The sequence below is a fragment of the Protopterus annectens genome, chromosome 2.part0, assembly GCF_019279795.1.
Source record: "Protopterus annectens isolate FY-2018-M chromosome 2.part0, PAN1.0, whole genome shotgun sequence".
Taxonomy (NCBI): domain Eukaryota; kingdom Metazoa; phylum Chordata; order Ceratodontiformes; family Protopteridae; genus Protopterus; species Protopterus annectens.
The window spans coordinates 489,249,857-489,271,283 of NC_056728.1; the positions used below are offsets into that span (position 1 = coordinate 489,249,857).

The window sequence follows — 21,427 nt, forward strand, 5'->3', positions numbered from 1 at the left end:
AATGGTTTGAATGAGAAGGTATTGAAGGTATAATGTCGAGGGATGAAGGAGGGGCACAGGAAATGTTGCTATTTTGAGTACATTTTTGGATTGTTTCTATGAAATAGTTGCTTAGGAGAGTGGCTGTTTCAGTAGCTGTACTATGTGGAAGGGGTAGGGAGTTGAAGGGTTGCCAGGGTAAAGATTATTATTAATGGCAGTCCAGACTTTTTTGGATTTTTTTGTGGGCTAGATTGGTTGGAGCAGGAAAAAAATTATCATCATTGTTGACTAGTTTTTTAGACTGGTTTCTAAGCTATCTGCATCTTTGAAGTAGGGGAGAAGATTTGTTTTTCACCTAGACTTTCCAGACACACTCTCTTTTATGCATAATGCAGCAGATATGTTTTGTGAGCCAGGTGGCAAAGTTAGATTTTATTCTGATTTTTCTATTAGGTGCCACTGAATCAAGTATATCTAGAAATATCTTAAAGAAAGATATTACAGCCTGGTTGAGAGGGATGTGATGTAGGAAGGACCAGTTTATGCTGGTTTCAGGTAAAGCTTGAGAAAGAAACAATCAGCAAGATGAGCTACAATGGGGTGGTAAAAGTGCTTACAACATGTAGAGAGAGAGAGAGAGAGGAACGTTTAGAGGTTAGATTTTATTCTGATTTTTCTAGTAGGTGCCACTGAATCAAGTATATCTAGAAATATCTTATTGAAAGATATTACAGCCTGGTTGAGGGGGATGTGATGTAGGAAGGACCAGTTTATGCTGGTTTCAGGTAAAGCTCGAGAAAGAAACAATCAGCAAGATAAGCTACAATGGGGTGGTAAAAGTGCTTACAACATGTAGGGAGACGGAGAGAGAGAGGAATGTTTAGAGGCTTTGTGCAGAGTAGAATAGCTCTCGGGGGAGGGGGGGGTAGAAAAAAAAAGTAGGCAGGACAGAGAAAAAAGTTGAAGAGAAGACAGAAGGGGGAAAGAGAAAGAAATGTTCCAGAGAGAGGGGGATACAAGGTTGACAGAAAGGTTAGAGCTGAGGTTAGGAAGGAATAAATAACTGCAGAAACACTGTTGGGAAGGTGTGCCACTATGAAAATTAGTTACTGATGATACAGCAAGATACAGTCTGGGGATGTAGGGTAGTAGAGCAGGAGGGTAGAGAGGGGGACAGAGAGATGAGAGGTGATGTACAGGGAACTGCTAAGTTGGAGTAGAGGGTTAAAAAAAAAGGTAAAAATAATTAAACCTGTTCCAATTACATATACTAAGTTTCAAATATAGGTTCTAGGTAGTAGGTTCAGTTACCACTGGGAGGGAAAAAGAAGTTATGTACTCACCATAACGTTCCATCTGAGTAAGTAAACTTCATTTGTCAGCAACCTGTGGGTTTCGGATCAGACACGAATCCGGGCCAGCAGCATACCAATCAAAAAGATCCGAGCTCCAAGCTCCTCCTCCCTACCCATACTACACTGCAAGCTCCTTCCAATCCTCAGATTGAGTTTGCCACTCCACACATGACACCAACAAACTAAAACCCGAGACCACTGAACCAAGGACAAACATCAAGCTCAGCAACTCCGAACATCGAGCTCAGCAGAAATAATCGCGAAGGTAAGGATGGTTGCTGACAAATGAAGTTTACCTACTCAGATGGAATGTTATGGTGAGTACATAACTTCTTTATCTGAAGTAGTTAACTTCATTTGATCAGCAACCTGTGGGACAGAGTCCCCAGCTACCCGAAATCTTTTGAGGCCCTTAAGGAAGGATATTCCGGAGCACTGCAGAGCCAAAGGAAGCCCTTCCTCTAGACACCAAATCCAGTTTATAATGAGCAATAAAGGTGTGACAGGATGCCCAGGTAGCCGCTGAGCAAATGCCATCCAGGGAAACTCTAGACCAGAATGCGGCAGACACTGTCATAGAACGTGTAGAATGAGCATGAACTCCTACTGGTTCTGGTAAACCAAGCTCTCTATATGCTTGTAGGACATAAAGGGAAATCCACCTAGTGAGAGTCACCTTTGAAACTGGTTTCCCTAAAAAAGGCTTAGCAAAGGAAACAAAAAGTTGATCAGATTTATGAAAGACCGCCGTCCTATGCAAATAAAAATGTAACTGCCTGTGAACATCCAGCAAATTAAGTTCGTATTCCCCTTTGTTCTGAAAATTCAGGAAAAAAACAGGCAAATTAATAGACTGAGTAATGTTTGTTTCAGAAGCAACTTTAGGGAGAAAAGACGGATTAGTCCTAAGAGACACCCTGTCCTTATGAAACACTAGATATGGGGGGGTTTCATACAAAGATCCTGAAGCTCCGACACTCTCCTGGCTGAGGTGATAGCTACCAGAAAAGCAGTCTTCCATGACAAGAATTTTAAGTCAACTGATGCCGAGGGCTCAAAAGGAGGCGCAACTAAGGCCTGAAGAACCAAAGTCAAATCCCACGGCGGGGACAGATTCTTAATAGGAGGTCTCAGAAGAAAAGTGCCTTTCAAAAAGGTCTTACAAATTCTGGCAGCAGCGAGAGCGCCTAAATTTTCCCCTACATGGAAATGGGAAATAGCCGCCAGCTGGACCTTCACTGTGGAAGAGCTGCCTCCTTGCTGGAAGATATGAGACAAAAAGTCTACTACTACTGGGATCGGAGTGGTGAAAGGATCCAGATTTCTTTGTGAAGCCCAAATGGAGAAATGCCTCCATTTGCTACAGTAAATTTTCCTGGTAGAGGATTTATGTGCCACAACCAAGATGGATTTAACAGTGGAAGAGATACCGGGAGTCCTAGCAACTAGTGGAACTGGAGCAGCCAAGCTGTGAGCTTCAGGCTGTCCAGATTCAGAGGAAGCTTTCCTGAGGGACGATGAATCAGATCTGGAATGGGATCCAAGATCCAGGGTGGAGCTATGAGATGAGACCGTAGGCAGGGAAACCAGACTTGACCAGGCAAGAATGGGGCTATGAGGATCATTCTGCTCCCCAACTGATGAGCTTTCTGTAAGAATTTTGTCATAAGCAGGAGCAGGGGATACGCATAAAGAAGACCGGGTGGCCAAGCATGAACAAGAGCGTCTCTGGGGGCTTCCCACGTTGGGGGGATTAGAGCGAAAAACCTGCTGCACTTCACATTGGATGGCAATGTGAAGAGATCACAGCAAGGCTGACCCCACTTGAGGAAGATCTGTTCTACTACACAAGGGTTCAGAGACCACTCATAGGGAGAAAGGATAGTTCTGCTCAATTTGTCTGCCAAGATGTTGGACCGACCCAGAATGTGCGTTGCTATCAGAAAGCGGTTGGTGGAGATCGCCCATTCCCAAACTCTCATGGCTTCTTGACAAAAGGGATACGACTAATAAATTTTGAAAAACCCTGACAAACTTGCCTGGAGCTCAAAAATCATGTGCTGGCAAAGCCGCGGCAAACAAGATCTGAGGATTGGAAGGAGGTTGCAGTGTAGTACGGGGCAGGGGAGAGGAGCTTGGAGCTCGGATCTTTTTGCTTGGTATGCTGTCGGATCCGAAACCCACAGGTTGCTTATCAAATGAAGTTAACTACTACAGATGTGAGCTTTTACTTGGATTCCACTTACGTAATGCTGGACTGAGAATAGTTATACAAAAGAACATATGCAATGTACAATGCATGTAACTGTGAACATGATAATACGGCTTGTTTTCTTTTATATAAATGTATGTTTGTCAAAGTCTTAAGTGATAATTCAATAAAGGTATTAATATTATTACAAAACAGTGGTGACATTGTTTTCAATAAATAAGACAGTAATGGATTTTGCTTAGAACAACAAAAAGCATTAAATGAGTTACTAGATGTTTGCTGATTCTAAACTGACAGGTAACTGAAGCTACCAGATTTCAAATTATATTAAGCAATCAGCACATTTACTAAACTCCTTAAAATACATGGATTCATAATACTGTCCGAGGGCCAGGTCCCACTGGTGATCAAAGTTTTAACTAATCTACTGAGAAAACTAATTCACAGACAAACCCTGGACACATTTTAAAAAATTATCTTCAGTTTTAAAACACTTAATCATGCAATTAAAGAAATCATTCCAAGCTTAATTGATAAAGTGTTTTATCACCACCACCTGCAGATAAGATTACATTAAACAAGGCTTTCAATCCTCCTTTCTGTTTTTGACAGTGTAATTAAGCATTGCAGTCTCTAGGATCTATTTGACAATGATACCCTGTTATCTACAAATATGTTTCTGAATTACTGTGGATTAGTCACCTCTAGAATTTTAATGATGAATCTTTGTTGTACTGTGGTATCCAAATTCTGACTAGTAATTCCCACTGATTAAGATTTTTTTTCAATTTTCAGTCAAACATAGCCTACCCAATAAATACAGAGAGATCAAAGAACACACCCTTCAACAAGGAACAGGGTTCAAAAGAACAGATGGATTACTTATAAATAAGGTTAACACTCCTTTGGATGAGAGATGGATAAAAAACATATGCAAATACATAACATTTGCCAAGTGAATGCACACTCAAGTTTATGATAAATCTTTTTTTTAATTAATAAACACTGATTTTCTTTTGTCAAACAGCTTGCAAACAAAATTCATGCTAAGTCTACCTCATCATGATTTGCAGTAAATTCCCTTTCTTTAGAATTAGATGGAAAATTACTTAATTAATAAAATAACTAATTAATCAAGAGACGTTGCATTAGTGTCATTGGGTCTATACCATAGGTTCATACGTTCATACTAGGCTATCTGCCCTGGGGCATTTATAAGCCTAGCCCGATTGTGTTTGGCTTACGCCACCCCTTGATTTGAGTATACTGTGCCCTTTTTAAAGTTTAGTTTACTGTGCCTCTGTCTAATAGTGACATGGAAGTAATCCCCGGGACAAACCTATGATCCCCCATCCACTCATCAAGATTCTTCTTGAAGAGAGTCAGTGAGGTGCTCTGCCTAACATGAATTGGAATTCTATTCCAGAGCGAAGGGAGCCTCTGGGTTATGAATCTCTCCCTCCAGCATGTTCTATTTATTTCTGTGCTGAGGTTCAAGTCCCTCGAGCGCGTGGCTCTAAGGGATTTAGATTTACTGAGGTGGAGCATGTCCATTAATTCTGGGTTGGACATAGCTTTATATGTCAGGCATAGATCGCCTCGAAGTAGGCGATATGCAACTGAGTAGAGCTGGAGTTTTTTTTAACTGAGCAGCATATGGCATCTGTTTGAGTCCCTTGATCCTCCTGGTGAGGTACTTTTGGAGTCTTTCTAATTGCTGTAGGTGTCGGGTAAGGTACATCCCAAAGGGGGCATTGTATTCTATGATAGGCCTGATGAGGGATGAATAAAGCGGCACGATTACCTCTCTTGATCTAGATGTGAATCCTTTCATGATGAGGTGGGCTATGTAGAAGGTCTTTCTAACCACTTTGGCAATGTGGCTGTCAAAGGATAGATTGCTATCAACTTGGGTCCCCAGATCCCTAATTACTTTCTCTGTACTTAATGGGTTACCATCTATGTGGTAATTTGTGGGCACATTGTTTTTGCCAAAGGGTATGACTATACACTTTTTGGCATTTAGCTTTAGACCATGGCTCTGGCACCAGTTATCCGTCTCTGCGAGACCTTTTTGAAGGATGCTTGTGTCAGCTGGAGAGTCGATTATGGCGCCCAGTTTGCAGACATCTGCGAACTTGGTGAGCCATAGTCCTCCCACGTTAGCCTGTACCTCAGAAAAGTAAATACCGAACAAGAGAGGTCCTAGGACAGAACCTTGTTTGACGCCACTTGTGACCGGTTTCGAGTCTGACATGGCTCCAGCAACTCTGACTCTGTGGGTTCTGTCTTTGAGCCAGTTTGCGACCCATCTTGTGACAAATGGGTTTATATTTAGGCTGGATAGCTTATCTATGATGCCCGAGTGGGGTATTGTGTCAAATGCCTTTGCGAGGTCCAGATAGGCTGTGTGGACTACCTTCCCTTCATCTATGGCCTTGGTGACTGTTTCGAAGAAGTCGACCAGGTTCAAAAGGCAGGATCTGCCCTTGACGAAGCCAAATTGGGTAGGATCTAGTGTCTGTAGGTCCCCAATGTCCCCATGTACTCAAAACATGAAATAACAGACAACCATAAGATCAACGCATCTATATCGAATACTGGTAAATACTAAACACCTAAAAGACGAAATTCCACATATCGAATTACCATGATTGGCCAACACGAACAGAATTACATTTCCTAATCATTTGCGATGATGAGGAAATGTAATTCCATTCATGTTGGCCAACCACGGTAATTCGGTATTCTGAATTTCATCTTTTAGACGTCTTATATTTCTCGGCGTTCAGTGTAGATGTGCTGATCTTATGGTTGTCGGTTATTTCAAGTTTTGAGTACGTGATATAGACCTGTGTCATTAAGGCCAAATGTGGCTAACCTAGTCAGACCACTTGTCCTTTGCTTTTAATTTCAACTGGTGGTCAGTGATAGACTGCACCAAACAAGACATGTCCCCCAAATGCAAATACAACTCGTCCAGTCAAGGAACAAGCATGGTCGTCCATTTTTAGTACTACATTTCTTTGCTACACTCATGAATACGTTAAAGAGCCTAGATTGGGGGGGGGGGGCAAACTAAATAGATTTATATAACGCAGAAAGTATAACTCCTTATTTAGCTTAACCTGTCCTGGCCACAAGTCATAATAACTTGACTGCAGTGGTCCAATAAAACTAACCAGGGCTGGACAAGTCCAAGAAGAAATAAATCCAGTCCCATAAACTTTCCGTGCCACACTTCCAACAGCTTTGTGGGGTTCCAGGAAACATCTTTTTCAATCTGCTGGTAGTATAGAAATATTTAAATTGACAATGAGACTCCCAAAAAACAGCATTTCTGCAATCTGGACTTAATAGTATACTTTCCCACCTATGAGACCCAATCTGAGTATCCAACAGTCACTCCTACTGTAGTCTGAACTCACTTGCTAAAACACTACTGGTGGGGGGAATATTTTATATGGTTGGCCTATCGCTCCTTTTGATCCTGTATTACCCTGCCATACATTAAATCAGTCTACCCATCTAGGTTTATCTGCATCAGGGACTGGCAACAACTTTAATCTACTCAACTTGCTTGAAAGGTGCTTATAAAGGTCCCTGTAGCAATGAAGCAGGAAGTAAGTCACTTGGAATGTTTCTTAGGGATATTCCTACCTTGTTCTATTAGCTGTTCCCAGCACTGCAACCCTACACAGTTCTCCAGCTTTTTAGCAATTAGTTGAATCCATAACCCCCCCCCCCCCCCCCAAGTCTTGATGCTGCTTTTAGGTAAAAGCTCATTTATCCATCCTGAAAGGCTGGCTAATGAAAACCCTTCTTGCGCTGGTCTCACCAGAAAGACCAACAACAAAGTACAAGATTTAAATGGTGAGCTTTTCCAAAATGTCATACCATAGAATCTGCTTGCTTGGATTCAACAGCTCACAAAACACTTTTACATGAGCTGCCTCAGAATAAAGCTCCAACTCTGAGAGGCTCAATCCTCTGAACTCTGCTGGGGTGGTGATGTAATCCCATCTTACCCTTGGCCACTCTCCTGCCCAAACAAAGTGAACCAAAAGGCTTGCAAAATGTAGAGGGGAGAAAGGAAGAACCTGTAAAACATACAAATATTAGCAAAAGTACATACCACGTTACTGCTGTTAGCCTTTGCTAAGTATCCAAACATAAGAATTTCTAGCGATCTGTGTACTAATTCTTTTTGTGCACTTCAGTGTATGTTTCTGTAACAGAAACCTACATAGAGGGATGCAATTGAATTCCTAAGTATGTAATACTGACTTCCTGCGCAAGGCAAATATGACTTTCTAAACTACTGCTAGTGGGTAAACAGTTTATCTTCACCACTTTTGTTTTATCCACATTTATTTTACAGCCAGACAATAGGCCAAAGTCGCAGAGTTCTTGCAACAATAACTCATACTGCTCACCTGGCCTAGCCAAGTACACCAGTACATTGTCTGCACAGAGAGACAATTTACATTCACTTCTGTTAATACGAATGCCCTTTATTGGAGGAACACTGATTTTATGGGCCAAAGGCTCAAAACATAAAGAAAACAGTAAGGGAAAAGGGGGCAACCTTGTCTGGTTCCTCTTTCTATGGAGAAAGGGGCAGAAAGAAATCTGTAACCATCACTAGAGTAGTGGGAACCTACATATATTGACTTAAGATCCTCAATAAATGTATTTGGAAAGCCCATTCCTGACATCAGTCCCCAAAGGTACTCCCCATGCAATCCTATCCAAGACGTTTTCTGCATCAAAGTTGGCTATTATTAATGGAGTTTTACTGCTATGTACAAGCTCCAATATTAGGGTCTTTTTAATCAAATGTACTACTTCCCTGCACAAATCCTGTCTGATCTACATGTGTCAGAGCCAGGAAAAGGAGACAGCCTACACACTAAAATCAACAAACAGCTTACAATTATGGTTTAGTACTGAGATGGGCACGAAAGAATGGAGAAGCGATGGGTCCTTACCAGGCTTGGGAATTAACGTTATGAGAACTTCTTTCCAAGTTACCAGAGGGGGATCTCCTCTAAGGACTGCATTACTATGGATACTGAATAGTTGTACAAATTCCTTCTCATCCAACTTATAAACCTCCAGTGGGATACCATCTTGTACCAAGGGCTTTCGCCAGGGAGAGGATGCCTAACATCTCCACTACCTCTTCACAAGTTATGGTGGCCAGTAAAGATGTAGCAGCTTCTTCAGACAAAGAACCCAGAGGCAGTGAATAAAAATAACTTTTGAGTTCCTGGGGATCCAGTACGTCTTAGTACAGCTCATTGTAACAGTCTCTAAACTGTCGGGCAATTTCAGAAGGGGTAACAAAGAACTGCCTTGTATTTTGGTATTTAATCTGTTTAACTTATCTGTCTGTTTCGTGATTTCTTAGTCTGTTTCAAACATTTTGTACTAGACAGAAATGTCACAGTTTTGCACTTTCAGTACCATTGCAACTTGCTCAGAACAGCACATAAGCAATTAATCCAGTTTCAACTTAACTTCCCTATACCTGGAGTCTTGCACCCCCTGCCTCTGCATCCAGCTGCTCCTGTACCTGAAGCAACTCATCTTGTACCTTATGAATTTGAAAAGTGTTCATCTTTGACGGCCCCTGCTTGTGAAGACAAATAACCAAATAAAGTCATTTTGTACGTACATACAGGTTTTGTACCAAATAAATGGAGAACAGCTACAGTAATTCAAAAACATCCAAGACAAAAGGGCAAAAGGAAGGAAAAAGTCAACTTTCAGGATGTATAAAAATCCATTTAATAATCCATATTTTCTGGTGCCTCGGCAGTTCGCCTTCAGTGGAACAATTTCAAATACATTACATCTCCCATATATAGTGACATCATTTAATTTATCACAATCAATTAACCTTCAAATGCATTTTCTTAAAGCCCAAACACATGAAATATCAATGAAACAAATACCACATACATCAAATGAACTTCCTCGGACCCAGGCATTTACAGATCCGTAAGTCTGAGCAGTCTCATATGCAAAGTCATGGAAAGACCTGCCAAAGAATTAATCATTCTGGACATACGGAACCTCCAAACACTACACCAGTCTCGGATTTTTGAAAAGGTCACCAAAGCAATGGATAAAGGCAAAATGGCACACACCACAAACCTTGGACTGGCCAATACTTCTGACACAATTCCCCACTCAGGCACAGTAGAAAAGCTAAATAAACTGGGAATAAACCCTTAAGTCACTGCCAACTGGCTCGCATATGGCGCACAGAAAATAAAAATAGGGGAAATTACCTAGTAAACAGACCAGTCTCCAGTGCAGTCTCCCACGGTTCTGTGCTGGGACCACTCCTATTTGGCATCTACTTTTCTGAAGTAAAAGCCAATGCCAAAGGGCTCTAGCTGACTAAGTTTGCAGATGACTGCAAGCAAGGAGCAGTCATTGAATTCCCAAATTACTTAGCCTTCCTGCAGGAAGGTTTGTCTTGGGTAAATAAATGGTATCAAAATCATGGTCTAAAACTAAATGCCAAAAAATGCATTACTGTATCTTTTGGAAAGTCATCTACCCCAGGGAACTACTACCACAAGGACAACATACCCCTAAGAGTTGACCAACTTGTTTGTTTTTTGGGAACTTATGTGGACAGTGACCTAAATTTTGATCAACATGCATCTAGTGTTGCAATGAAGACCTTACATGTTGCACAGGGGATTGTGTCTAGATCTAGGGATCTCATTGCTCCTCTTTACTCAGCCCTCATTAGGACTTTCATTGAATATAGTTCCCCCTTTGGCATGTATCTATCCAGATACATGCAACTGGAATGCCCACAGAGATGTCTTACTGAAAAGATACAAGGCCTAAACATGTCCTACATGGACTGACTCAAAGCCCTGTCACTATACTTGGTATCCTATAGACTGCTAAGAGGTGACCCGTGTCTAGCATATAAGGCATCCTCAGACCCATTACTGATGGATTTACTGCACATCAGCAAGTCAAATGGCATCAGAAATACATAGTCTAAGGAATTAAACCTCTTCTGCAACTTCAATAGAATGGTTTGGACAGACAGGTATATTTCGCAGAAGATTCTACTATTATGGAACAGCTTCCTCATCCACATAAAACAAATGTCATCCCTGTCCATTTTCAAGCACAACTTAGATCTATGAATGGGAAACAGAAATTTACCTCAAGACTGCCCCATCTAGTACTAATGGAGAGAGGCAGCTCATAAATGCTTTATCCCAGGCATGGCTCCCCACACGTCACGTACAGTATACCACCATTTATTCTCATTAGGGGTAATAAATAATTACTGACCATAGAATGGGTAAGGCCAATCTATAACCAAACGGGACAGGTTATTATGAGCACAAAAAGGGAAACTGGCTAGGCTTAAAAAGGCCCACAAAGGTAGTTAGCCTAGTACTTGCCTATTAACCTACTGTACCTCCTCCAAATGTCTGATATACTGCAACCAGGAGTTCATGCACTTACTGCCTCCTCTTGATTTTCTTTACTCTAGCTAAAACAAAATCCCTTTTACACAACATTACATTAAGCTTCTTCCTAACTGGCCTCAACTGATGGAAGAAGTAAATCCTCAATAACACAGAACTGTGGTCTGGATGGTAGAAACCCATAAACTACAAAGATAGCAACTATGGTCCTGCAAAAAGAACACCTTATCAATACTACAGAAAATTTTAGAGGTGTATGACTGAAGTGTAGAGACTGGAAAACGTACCCAGAGTGTATGAGCATCTACCATCCCAAACACTGCTAATGACTTCTTTATAAATTTCCCCATGGGATGCAAAAAGTGTTTCTTAGGACCTGCTGAGACCTCGCTCTGACGAAACAACTATGTTCCACTTCCCAGCCCACGTGGCAACCATCTCTCACTGAATATGCCAGTTCCCTAGTTGTGGTTCCAGGTGGTAGATAAATGTTTAATATGCATAATTCTACATCACCAAGGCACCCCTTTAAAAGAACGTATCTTCCTAAAACATCTACTAACTTTTCCTCCATGGTAAAAGGGAAATCCCTCCTAATTAAAGTTAATACCCCTCTCCTTTGGCGGGACATGTATAATGAATAACCACCTTGCTAATAATAACTGCAAATAAAGTCACAACTCACCTCCTCTGTTAAGTACACTTACTGCAGACATAAGATAGAAAGCTTAGCTGTGTAAAGATAGCAAGATATACTTCTACTTTTCCGCATGACAACCAGACTGTTGACACTCCATGTTGTGTCCACCATAATCACTACTAATATTTAATTCATATAAAATTGAGCAATAAAGCTTCCCAAGGCTGCCTCACTATTAAAACACCCCAATGCCTTGTCCCTAATAATGTTAACACACCACAATGTAAACCATTAAAGCAGACTGTGGTAAACACCAAGACTTCAAAATAAGTGCTCCTTGAATAATATAAACCCTCAAAAATATGTGAAGGTAAAACATAAAAAAATAACTGTTAAACTGATCTATGTGAACAAGTAACAGATTAATTAATAATATCAAGTCTACGGGATTCTTACAGAGTTGCAGAGCAACAAGCACCCCTTGAAGCTGAACTTTAAATTAAGCTTCACATAACCCTAACTATGATGCCAGTAACTGAGAAAACTTTGTGCCATGTACTCCAACCATCTCTAAGTACATTCCATGCATGCTTGTCTACTCATGCACTACAAACCAACTTTTACTGCCAATACTTAATACTTAATGTATCTGGCTCACTTGAAAATGAGAAAACAGCGATTTCAATCAATGCTGTACCCTCTTTCTGGCAATTCCGATTCTACCCAGTGGTTTGTTAATTGCAACACACGCCAAAGCATGTGCATCCTTCTGCTGTGCAATCTCCTCTTTAACACTGAAAAGGGATCTGTGTGACATTTCCCTGGCAAGCTAGCTAGTGAAATCCAGTCTCCTTTCTTCTGGGATAGCTGCAACTTCTCAAATTCTTCTGTTGGAGAGCTGAATGCAACTGATCCTCCTGGCAGGACTACTTTGAGAAGAGCAGGATACAAAATGTTGCAGCTCCAGCCATTCAAGCAAGCCAGCCTCATAGATGGATGCTAGTCCATTTTCTTCTGCCTTGTTTCACTTGAGTAGTCTTGTTAGGTATATACATTTGCACTGCCTGCTGTCAGAACGTTTCTCTTTTGCCATAACTGGCCCAGAACATGCTCTTCAGCTGCATAATTTAGAAACCAAGCCTGTAGTGGTCACAGCTAATGTTTCTCCTCAGGACTTGGCAAGCTTCAGTATAATGCTTTGGGAAGGCAGTCCCAACCACACTTTCAACTTAGAAGTAATGAGAACTCAGAAAAATTTGAGTCTTCCAATCCATCAGGTATCCGAATCAACTAATGTTATTCTGAAAACCCCTATCTTCCAGATCCCACAGCCTTACTTTCCAAGTATACAGTCCTCGAGTTCGCAAACGAAAGTACTTAATTTGCAAGTCATGCTCCATTAACTGCTCACGGTGTGCAGAGATGGCTGTCTACATGACCTGCACCCTTGCTTCTGTTTTATTAATATATTACAAAAGGGTTGACGTCATTTTTTGCATCTCGGACATTATGGCATCCATTTTCTTACCCATTTCTTCCACTGTGCTATATTCTAGCGAGTGCACATGTGCAGGATCTGCAGAAACTCAATGCAAGCTCTACAGGCCATGCTGTGAAGATCCGAGGAACCACAACCCTTATTTTTCTTCCAAATGGGTTTGTTGGTCATCCAGTCTGCAATGGCAAACTCAATTAGACCTACTCACCACTTCATTTCAGAGCTACCAAGGTACTGAACAGCTTAAGTCACATTTAGCTTAACTTTTTAACAAGGTCTACGGAATTATGCTAAATCGGTGCCTACATACTGTTGACTTCAACAGAAATCCTCAGTTTATGATAACTCACTACAGTTGCATTACACCATGGGTTACCTATCACTCTAACCTGTGCGCTATACAAAAGTTAGCAGACAAACTTTTTTTTTTTTTGTCTTTTTAACATTAAACACTTTTTTTTGAGAACTGCTGTGACATTAAAGTAATCTGGTCTAAAGTATTTAGAGTACTAAAGGAACTTAAGATAATTTCATCAGTCTCACCATGATAATCCTGTTTATTAAAGCAGAAAGAAATATTGGTGTACAGTTTTAGAATTATATAGACCACTACCATTGTGTAATTAAGAAAAGTACAGCTAGGAAAAAAAATGTCATTCTATGCATTGCTGTAATTAATAAAAATGAACAGGTTTAAGAAACTTGAGAAACTATCTCAAGCTATGGGAAACTCTTATATTTGCTTACACTTCTAAACCTTGCATTACCTAGTCAGGTAAACGTGGATGTGTATTACCACTTCTCAGTGCTTGATGTTGCTACTGTCACATACAGTGCAATGAAAAAGTATTTGCCCCTTCCTGATTTCTTATTTCTTTGCATGTTTGTCATACTTAAATGTTTCAGATCAAACAAATTTAAATATTAGACAAAGATAACCCAAGTAAACACAAAATGCAGTTTTTAAGTGATGACTTTATTTATTAAGGAAAAAACTATCCAAACCTACATGGTCCTATGTGAAAAAGTAATTGTCCTCCCTTGTTAAATCATGAAGTAACTGTGGTTAATCACATTTTTTGGAAAGCTGAGTTCAATTTCACTAGCCACACCCAGGCCTGATTACTGCCAGAGCTGCTGAATCAAGAGATCACTTAAACAGAACCTGTCAGACAAAGTGAAGTAGGCCAAAAGATCCCAAAAAGGAAGACATCATGCCATGATCAAAAGAAATTCCGGAACAGATGAAAAACAAAGTAATTGACATCTACCAGTCTGGAAAAGGTTACAAAGCTATTTCTAAAGCATTGGGACTCCAACAAACCATGGTGAGAGCCATTATCCACAAACAGAGAAAACATGGAACAGTGGTGAACCTTCCCAGGAGTGGCCGGCCTACAATAATTACCCCAAGAGCGCAGCGACGATTCATCCAAGAGATCACAAAAGAACCCAGATCAACATCTAAAGAACTGCAGGCCTCACTTGCCTCAGTTAAGGTCAGTGTTCATGACTCAACCATAAGAAAGAGACTGGGCAAAAATGGCATGCATGGCAGAGTTCCAAGGTGAAAACCACTGCTGACCAAAAAGAACATAAAGGCTCGTCTCACTTTTGCCAAAAAACATCTTGACAATCCCCCCAAGACTTTTGGAAAAATATTCCGTGGACTGATGAAACAAAAGTTGAACTTCCTGGGAGGTGTGCATCCCGTTACATCTGGTGTAAAAGTAACACAGCACTTCAGAAAAAGAACATCATGCCAACAGTCAAACATGGTGGTAGTAGTGTGATGGTCTGGGGCTGCTTCTGGACCTGGAAGACTTGCTGTGATTGATGGAACCATGTACTCTGCTCTCTACCAAAAATTCCTGAAGGAGAATGTCCGGCCATCAGTTCGTGACCTCAAGCTGAAGCGCACTTGGGTTCTGCAGCAGGACAATGACTCAAAACACACCAGCAAGTCCACCTCTGAATGGCTTAAAAGAAAACAAAATGAAGGTTTTGGAGTGGCCTAGTCAAAGTCCGGACCTGAATCCAATTGAGATGCTGTGGCATGACCTTAAAAAGGTGGTTCATGCTCAGAATCTCTCCAGTATGGCTGAATTAAAATAATTCTGCAAAGAAGAGTGGGACAAAATTCCTTAACAGTGCTGTGAAAGACACATTGCCAGTTATCGCAAATGCTTGATTGCAATTGTTGCTGCTAAGGGTGGCACAACCAGTTATTAGGTTTAGGGGCAATTACTTTTTCACATAGGTCATGTAGGTATGGATAGTTTTTTTTTTTCCTTAAATAAAATCACTTAAAAACTGCATTTTGTGTTTACTTGGGTTATATTTGCCTAAAATTTATAATTGTTTGATGATCTGAAACATTTAAGGGTGTCAAACATGCAAAAAAATAAGAAATCAGAAAAGAGGCAAATACTTTTCCATTGCACTGTACATGTTGCAACTCTTCAAAACTGAATTCTGATTTTTATTACTGGACAGGGCTTATTACTGGGCTAGGCTTATAAATGCCTTAGGGCAGATAGCCTAGTATAAACCTATGAACCTATGACAGACAACTATTGCTGTTTTAGAAGCTGTGATTGTATTCTTCTGTGTGTGTGTGTGTATTTATATATATATATATATATATATATATATATATATATATATATATATATATATATATATACATATATATATATATACATATATATATATATATATATATACATATATATATATATATATATATATATACATATACATATACATATACATATATATATATATACACATATATATACATATATATATATATACATATATATATATATATATGTGTATGTATGTGTGTGTGTATATATATATATATATATATATATATATATATATATATATATATATGTGCGTGCGTGTGTGTATAACTGCTTGTCTACTTATATGTGTGTCATACCTGCAAAAGTACAACTAACTGTGATTGCTTAAAAATTAATCAGAGTAAGTTATGCATTTTCTTTTCATGCATGTAAAACAACTCTGTAACCATATGCATGTGGGGGGCTGTGCCCCCAACACACCCTGCTACTTAAAATATATAAACTCCCAAGATCGCACTTCACAGAAGAAAATGGCAAACATACCATTACATGCTTCATGACTGCCTGTTGTGACCTTAGTCATGTTCTCTTTTAATTTGCTATATAACATAACTCATCTTAGTGAAAAAAATGCGACCTCGGAGTTGATATATTTAAGTAGCGGGGGGGGGCAGGGGGGCTTGCCACCCTGCTAATAGTTGGGAGTAAACTAACATGCTTTGTCTTTTATTTGTTTCTCTATGTGCTTCTGGTGGACTATAGTAAGTGTTAGTATCCTGCAGGTTTTTTTCGATATTATGAAATTCAGTATTTTGAACTTTCAAGATTTTGGACTCAGCATTTTGAATTTCGAGGTTATGAGCTTTCAAGATTTAGAAGTGGACCTGAGAAAACGCATGAAGAAAGTGTAACCCACTCCGACTGTTTTGAATGAATATTCCGATATCTCACCTGAAAGCCTAAAATGTAAATTTAATTTTATGCCATTAAAGAGAACCACAAGACCCTGGTGTCACTTCACTTAAGCAATTCAAAAAGCCTTTTGTGTGTTACCTTTGCTCTCCAAATCATTATTCAGAGTATCTGTTTCTGGAACAAAATGCACACCACAAGAAGCAGGGAGGTTCCTTATTTTAGCAATAATATTTTCCAGACAAGACTGTTCCTTAAGACAATACTAATGAGAAACTTAAAATGTAATTATGCGATATGATGAACATTTTCAATAAAAGGCAAGTTGTCTTCTACAATAGTTTGGTACTTTTACCGAAAACATTATTACATTCAGCATCCTAACAACCATAAAGTGAAAAAAAATATTTTTTGTAAAGGTTCTAAAGCATGTGATGCATTTATCTGAAGGTGCCTGAACAAATCCAGTACCAGTTTCTTACTATGTTTAGCAGCAGCAAAATCTACTTGGCCAGGGCTATTTCTGAAGTAAGATGAAAGGATCTGCCCAGATTCAACTGTGCCAGCAATAACCAACAGTTAAATTCTGAGACTAAAAATAACATTATCAGAAACTCCAGGTTCAAGTGGCCCTCTCTGCATGATTTACAGACATTTCTCAGATAATACTAAAACATTTAAATGTGCAGTCTTGTATCTCTACCAACCTAAAACTATCTAACAAGTGACACACAAACAAGAACAATGCTGGTAACAGCTAGGGCTAGTGTGCAGATAACTGAAACAAATACACCATTGCCATTCTGCCCTGTGTCAAAAAGATACTATACTCCCCAATTTTTGGGCCGCTACAAATAGCAGCAGTTACAAAGAGTAACATCTTACTTTTTTCTATCACTAAGTCTAGGGAAACTTAGCAAAAGAATTACTATGATTTGCTTTTTTGTTTTTATGTTACAGTAAGGTACAAGAAATCTAGAAATGGAATTACCACCACCAGATGCTATAACAGTTGGTTTCCTGGTTGTAGTTGGAAAAAAAAATTGTCACTCAGTAAAGGAGAAGTAGAACCTTGAATTTTTGGTTAGACCGAGAACGGTCAGATAAGAATGTTACGATCTCATGCCGGAAGAGACCTGCTGCTAAAAACACAAGCTGCAGAAAAGAGCTGGCATTGGTTGTACTCAAATACAGAACTTTACAGAAACCAAGCAACTAAAATCATGGTTGGCTAATACTTAGTCACACAATATATAAATGTTACTCTAGTCTGCACTGTATCACTGATTAACTAGTTTTCACTGTACTGTAGAAGTGACAAGTGTAGCATGTCTACAAAGTATAACTCCAGTGTTTAAAGGCTTTAATGTCTAAATTATCACTTAAAACTATCTGCACATCGTGTTCAGTTGAGGGAGAATCTACTGTTAATTGTCAAATTGCTAATTATCTGAAAGTGCCAATCCTGACATTCATTCATCCAGGGTGAAATTCAGCAAATATGCTCTGAAACTAAAGAAAAACTGTGGCTCAGGCCAGGAAATCCAGTACTATGCAGTATCAGCTCAGATGTGCAGACTGCCTGAGAATGGAAATATTCACTCAGTGATCAAGAATTACTGCTCACATAATGCAGAGGAGGAACGAGGTTTAAAAGAAGACAGGATTTGAATGAACTGGATTACTATCAAATGACTGAAAACCAAAAGACTGAATCCCAAAAAGACTGAAAATTAAAAAAAAAAAATGAGCTACATAATGTTGGACTGACAGTGACTGGAGACACTGTAAGTGATGTATAATGCTTGCAACTACAATTATGTCAACATGGCTTGAGATGTACAATGTTTGCAATTAAAATTGTCAATATGGTTTGTTTTCATTTATCTAAGTGTATGATTGCCTAGATCATAGGTGATAATTTAATAAAGATGTTTTGTGCTTTAAAAAATGTGCGTGGTGACCATGGGCTGTAGAAGTGAAACCTGTGTGTTCAAGGACTGCAAGTGCTACCAACAAGCAGTAATGCATACATTGGGATGTGTTTTTTTAATGTCCCAATCCATCAAGGTCCTTTTTACAAGAACCAGTCAGTATTTTTGCCCAAAAAAACAAAAAAAATACATGAGGGGTTGATGGCATGTTGAGGCAGGTGACAATCTTTTAGGGCAAAAACAGTGACACTGGGTTCTTGCAATGAATGATGTTTGGTGGTAAATAAGTCACCAGCACAGTCATTAGCCTCCCTTCTATCTTTCCTTTTATTCCTAAAACTCCTATCCTGTGCTCCTTCTTCTGTACAACTTTTAACAGCCATCCTTTCCACTTTAGAAACATCACATGGTTCCTTTTCTTTTGTCTGCAGGTAGAAGTGTCCACCAGATCATAACCATTAACTCTTACATTAGTTTGCCCCTGAAAAGTCAGTGGAGTTTCTTGAATTCCTGTTAAATGTACCTTCAAACTCTACATAATTCAAAATCCTCACTCTTCTATTCCTATCCTACAGTCCAGTCACATTCCAAAAACCTTGTCCTCTATTCCCTTTCTCTTCCATAACCATGTAGGGATCCCTGTGGCATCGACCATTCTGTACCTCCTTAATTTGAGTGAGTCTTTTGTTTCCTTGTTTTTTGGTGCCTATGCTGTCTTCCACAATTCCTAACCACACATGACGACACATTTATGCTACAAATTTTCCTTCTGTTCCCCTGTCACTAGCTTTGGGGGCTTTTAGCTGTCCATATGCATATACTGCCTGTTACGCAGAGTGATTACCTTACTTCATCTGCAAAACCTTTTCATTTCTGTTCAGTCTTTTTGCTATCCATGGTGACATTATTCTGTAATTGTCCTACAGTATCATTGTTCATTTTCCTCTATGTCTGTCCTTCTCACCTGTTTAATCCACTGTAACTTCTCAATTAGATTTTGTTATTTATGCAAAAGGGGAAATAACCAAATATCTTCCCTCTGCCCATCTGCATCTACAGAAGTCTCAGGATTACATAATTTCTGCAATTCCTTGTCCCGATTATCAGTTCCAAATTGCAAAATGATGGGCCTTTTGACAAAGTCCGTTGTTTCCTCAGGTCTAATGAACAACCATTTTTTTCCTTCTGCAAAAATCATTAGAGATGATGGATAAATTAGATGCCATTTAAGCTGTTGGCTTCTGCACTCCCTTTCTAAAGTCGTGTGTGTGTGTGTGTGTGTGTGTGTGTGTGTGTGTGTGTGTGTGTGTGTGTGTGTGTGTGTGTGCACCCTGCGGCAGAGTAGCTGCCTCTGGAGTCCTGATTCGGCAGCAGTCAGCTACTGAACAGCGCTATCATCTGGCGGAGTCTCACTTCCATTTCACTTTTCGTTTTCACGCCAAACCCTCACTACTGTGCCTAAAGAAGTTTCACTTCAAAAATAATTACTGCTCACATAATCAGCACACAGGAAAGAGTTGTACTGTATCTGTATTGAAAATTTTAAAGATTAGCCTGGGACCCTCATGTTTCTCCTGCGGGGATCTCTATCACACAAGACAGAGCTCAATGAAAAATACATAATTCAGAAGATATAACTGACCATCACCTGCAGCAACTTTTTTTTTTTCAGTCACCAAACATACTGTTTTCATAGTACTACAAAACTGAGATATTGCAGCTAGTACAGAATGTACTGATCATTAAAGGAGCAAAAATAAAACAAAATCAAAGGAAACTGAATGTTACCAACAAACACAGAAGGAAGTACGAGTTGCAAAGTCACCCCTCAGTATCGCATATCAGTTCAGTATGGAAGAACAGTTGCATCATAGGTTCTAAGTATTTCCAGTCTCACACCCCAAAGTAAGAGTCAGTGACAGATTTTTGGAAAATGAAAACTGACCAATAAACTAACAGCTGATAAAGATGAGGCTTGAAAAGTTGTCTCTCTAAAAAATGAAACTATACAGTCTATCATCCATATTTCATTTATAAGACATATTTCATTTGTTTTATGTTTCTGACTTGTATTGCCCTCAACACACTATTAAAATCACAAAGAACAGGAAAAGTAGAATAAAAACAATGTTCTCACCAGAGGAGGGCGCTTCATTGCAACCAAATATTGCAGCAGACCCTTGGCATGGTAAATTATAGGGTGCAGATCTGGGTTTGGGTATTGCCACTGTCTGTTCAAATCTTCCCCACTTAATGAACAGCGATGGCTGTGGGCGATAAACATCAGAATAAGCTCTTTCTCCAGAAAACACAACTATAGTGCGTCTACAATCGATATCTACAAACTTAGTGGTACTTCTTTAAATGCACCCATTACAGAAATACGTATGCAAATAGTAACTGTTTTAGTCTTTTACACATTTCACAAAGAACATTGCAAAATATGGAGAAAATTACTCATGTAATATACATGAATTTAACTCGCTATGTCTGCCGTATATAAATATTGTCAACAAAGGAAAGCAAATTAGTAAAAAATAAATAAATAAATTTACTCATGTTTGAAGAAAACAAAAAACTATGTACATGTTTACCAGCACCATTGCTCTACTATGCTAACTTCATGACCAGTTCATCAGCCTTAGGGATCTCTGTACATGCAGTAATCAAAATAGGTACACACAGATACTATTTTTAAGGATTGTTTTCAGTAAGGTTGCAGGGCCAGACCACAATACTTTTTAAATGGCCAAGAAAAGACAATTCCCCACCCACCTCACTACTATCAAACAAGAGAAAAAACAAAGTGTTGAAATAATTATACC

At 39.4% G+C, this 21,427-nt stretch overlaps 1 protein-coding gene across 1 annotated transcript in view; it reads right to left on the bottom strand.

Moving 5' to 3' along the window:
• The window catches only part of AGTPBP1 (ATP/GTP binding carboxypeptidase 1), a 2,804,614-nt gene that overhangs the window by 427,295 nt on the left and 2,355,892 nt on the right, over positions 1-21,427 (bottom strand). Inside the window, exon 29 of the mRNA XM_044060898.1 lies at positions 20,740-20,869. Coding sequence (XP_043916833.1) covers positions 20,740-20,869 — 130 coding nt within the window. The remainder of the gene's footprint in view (positions 1-20,739; positions 20,870-21,427) is intronic.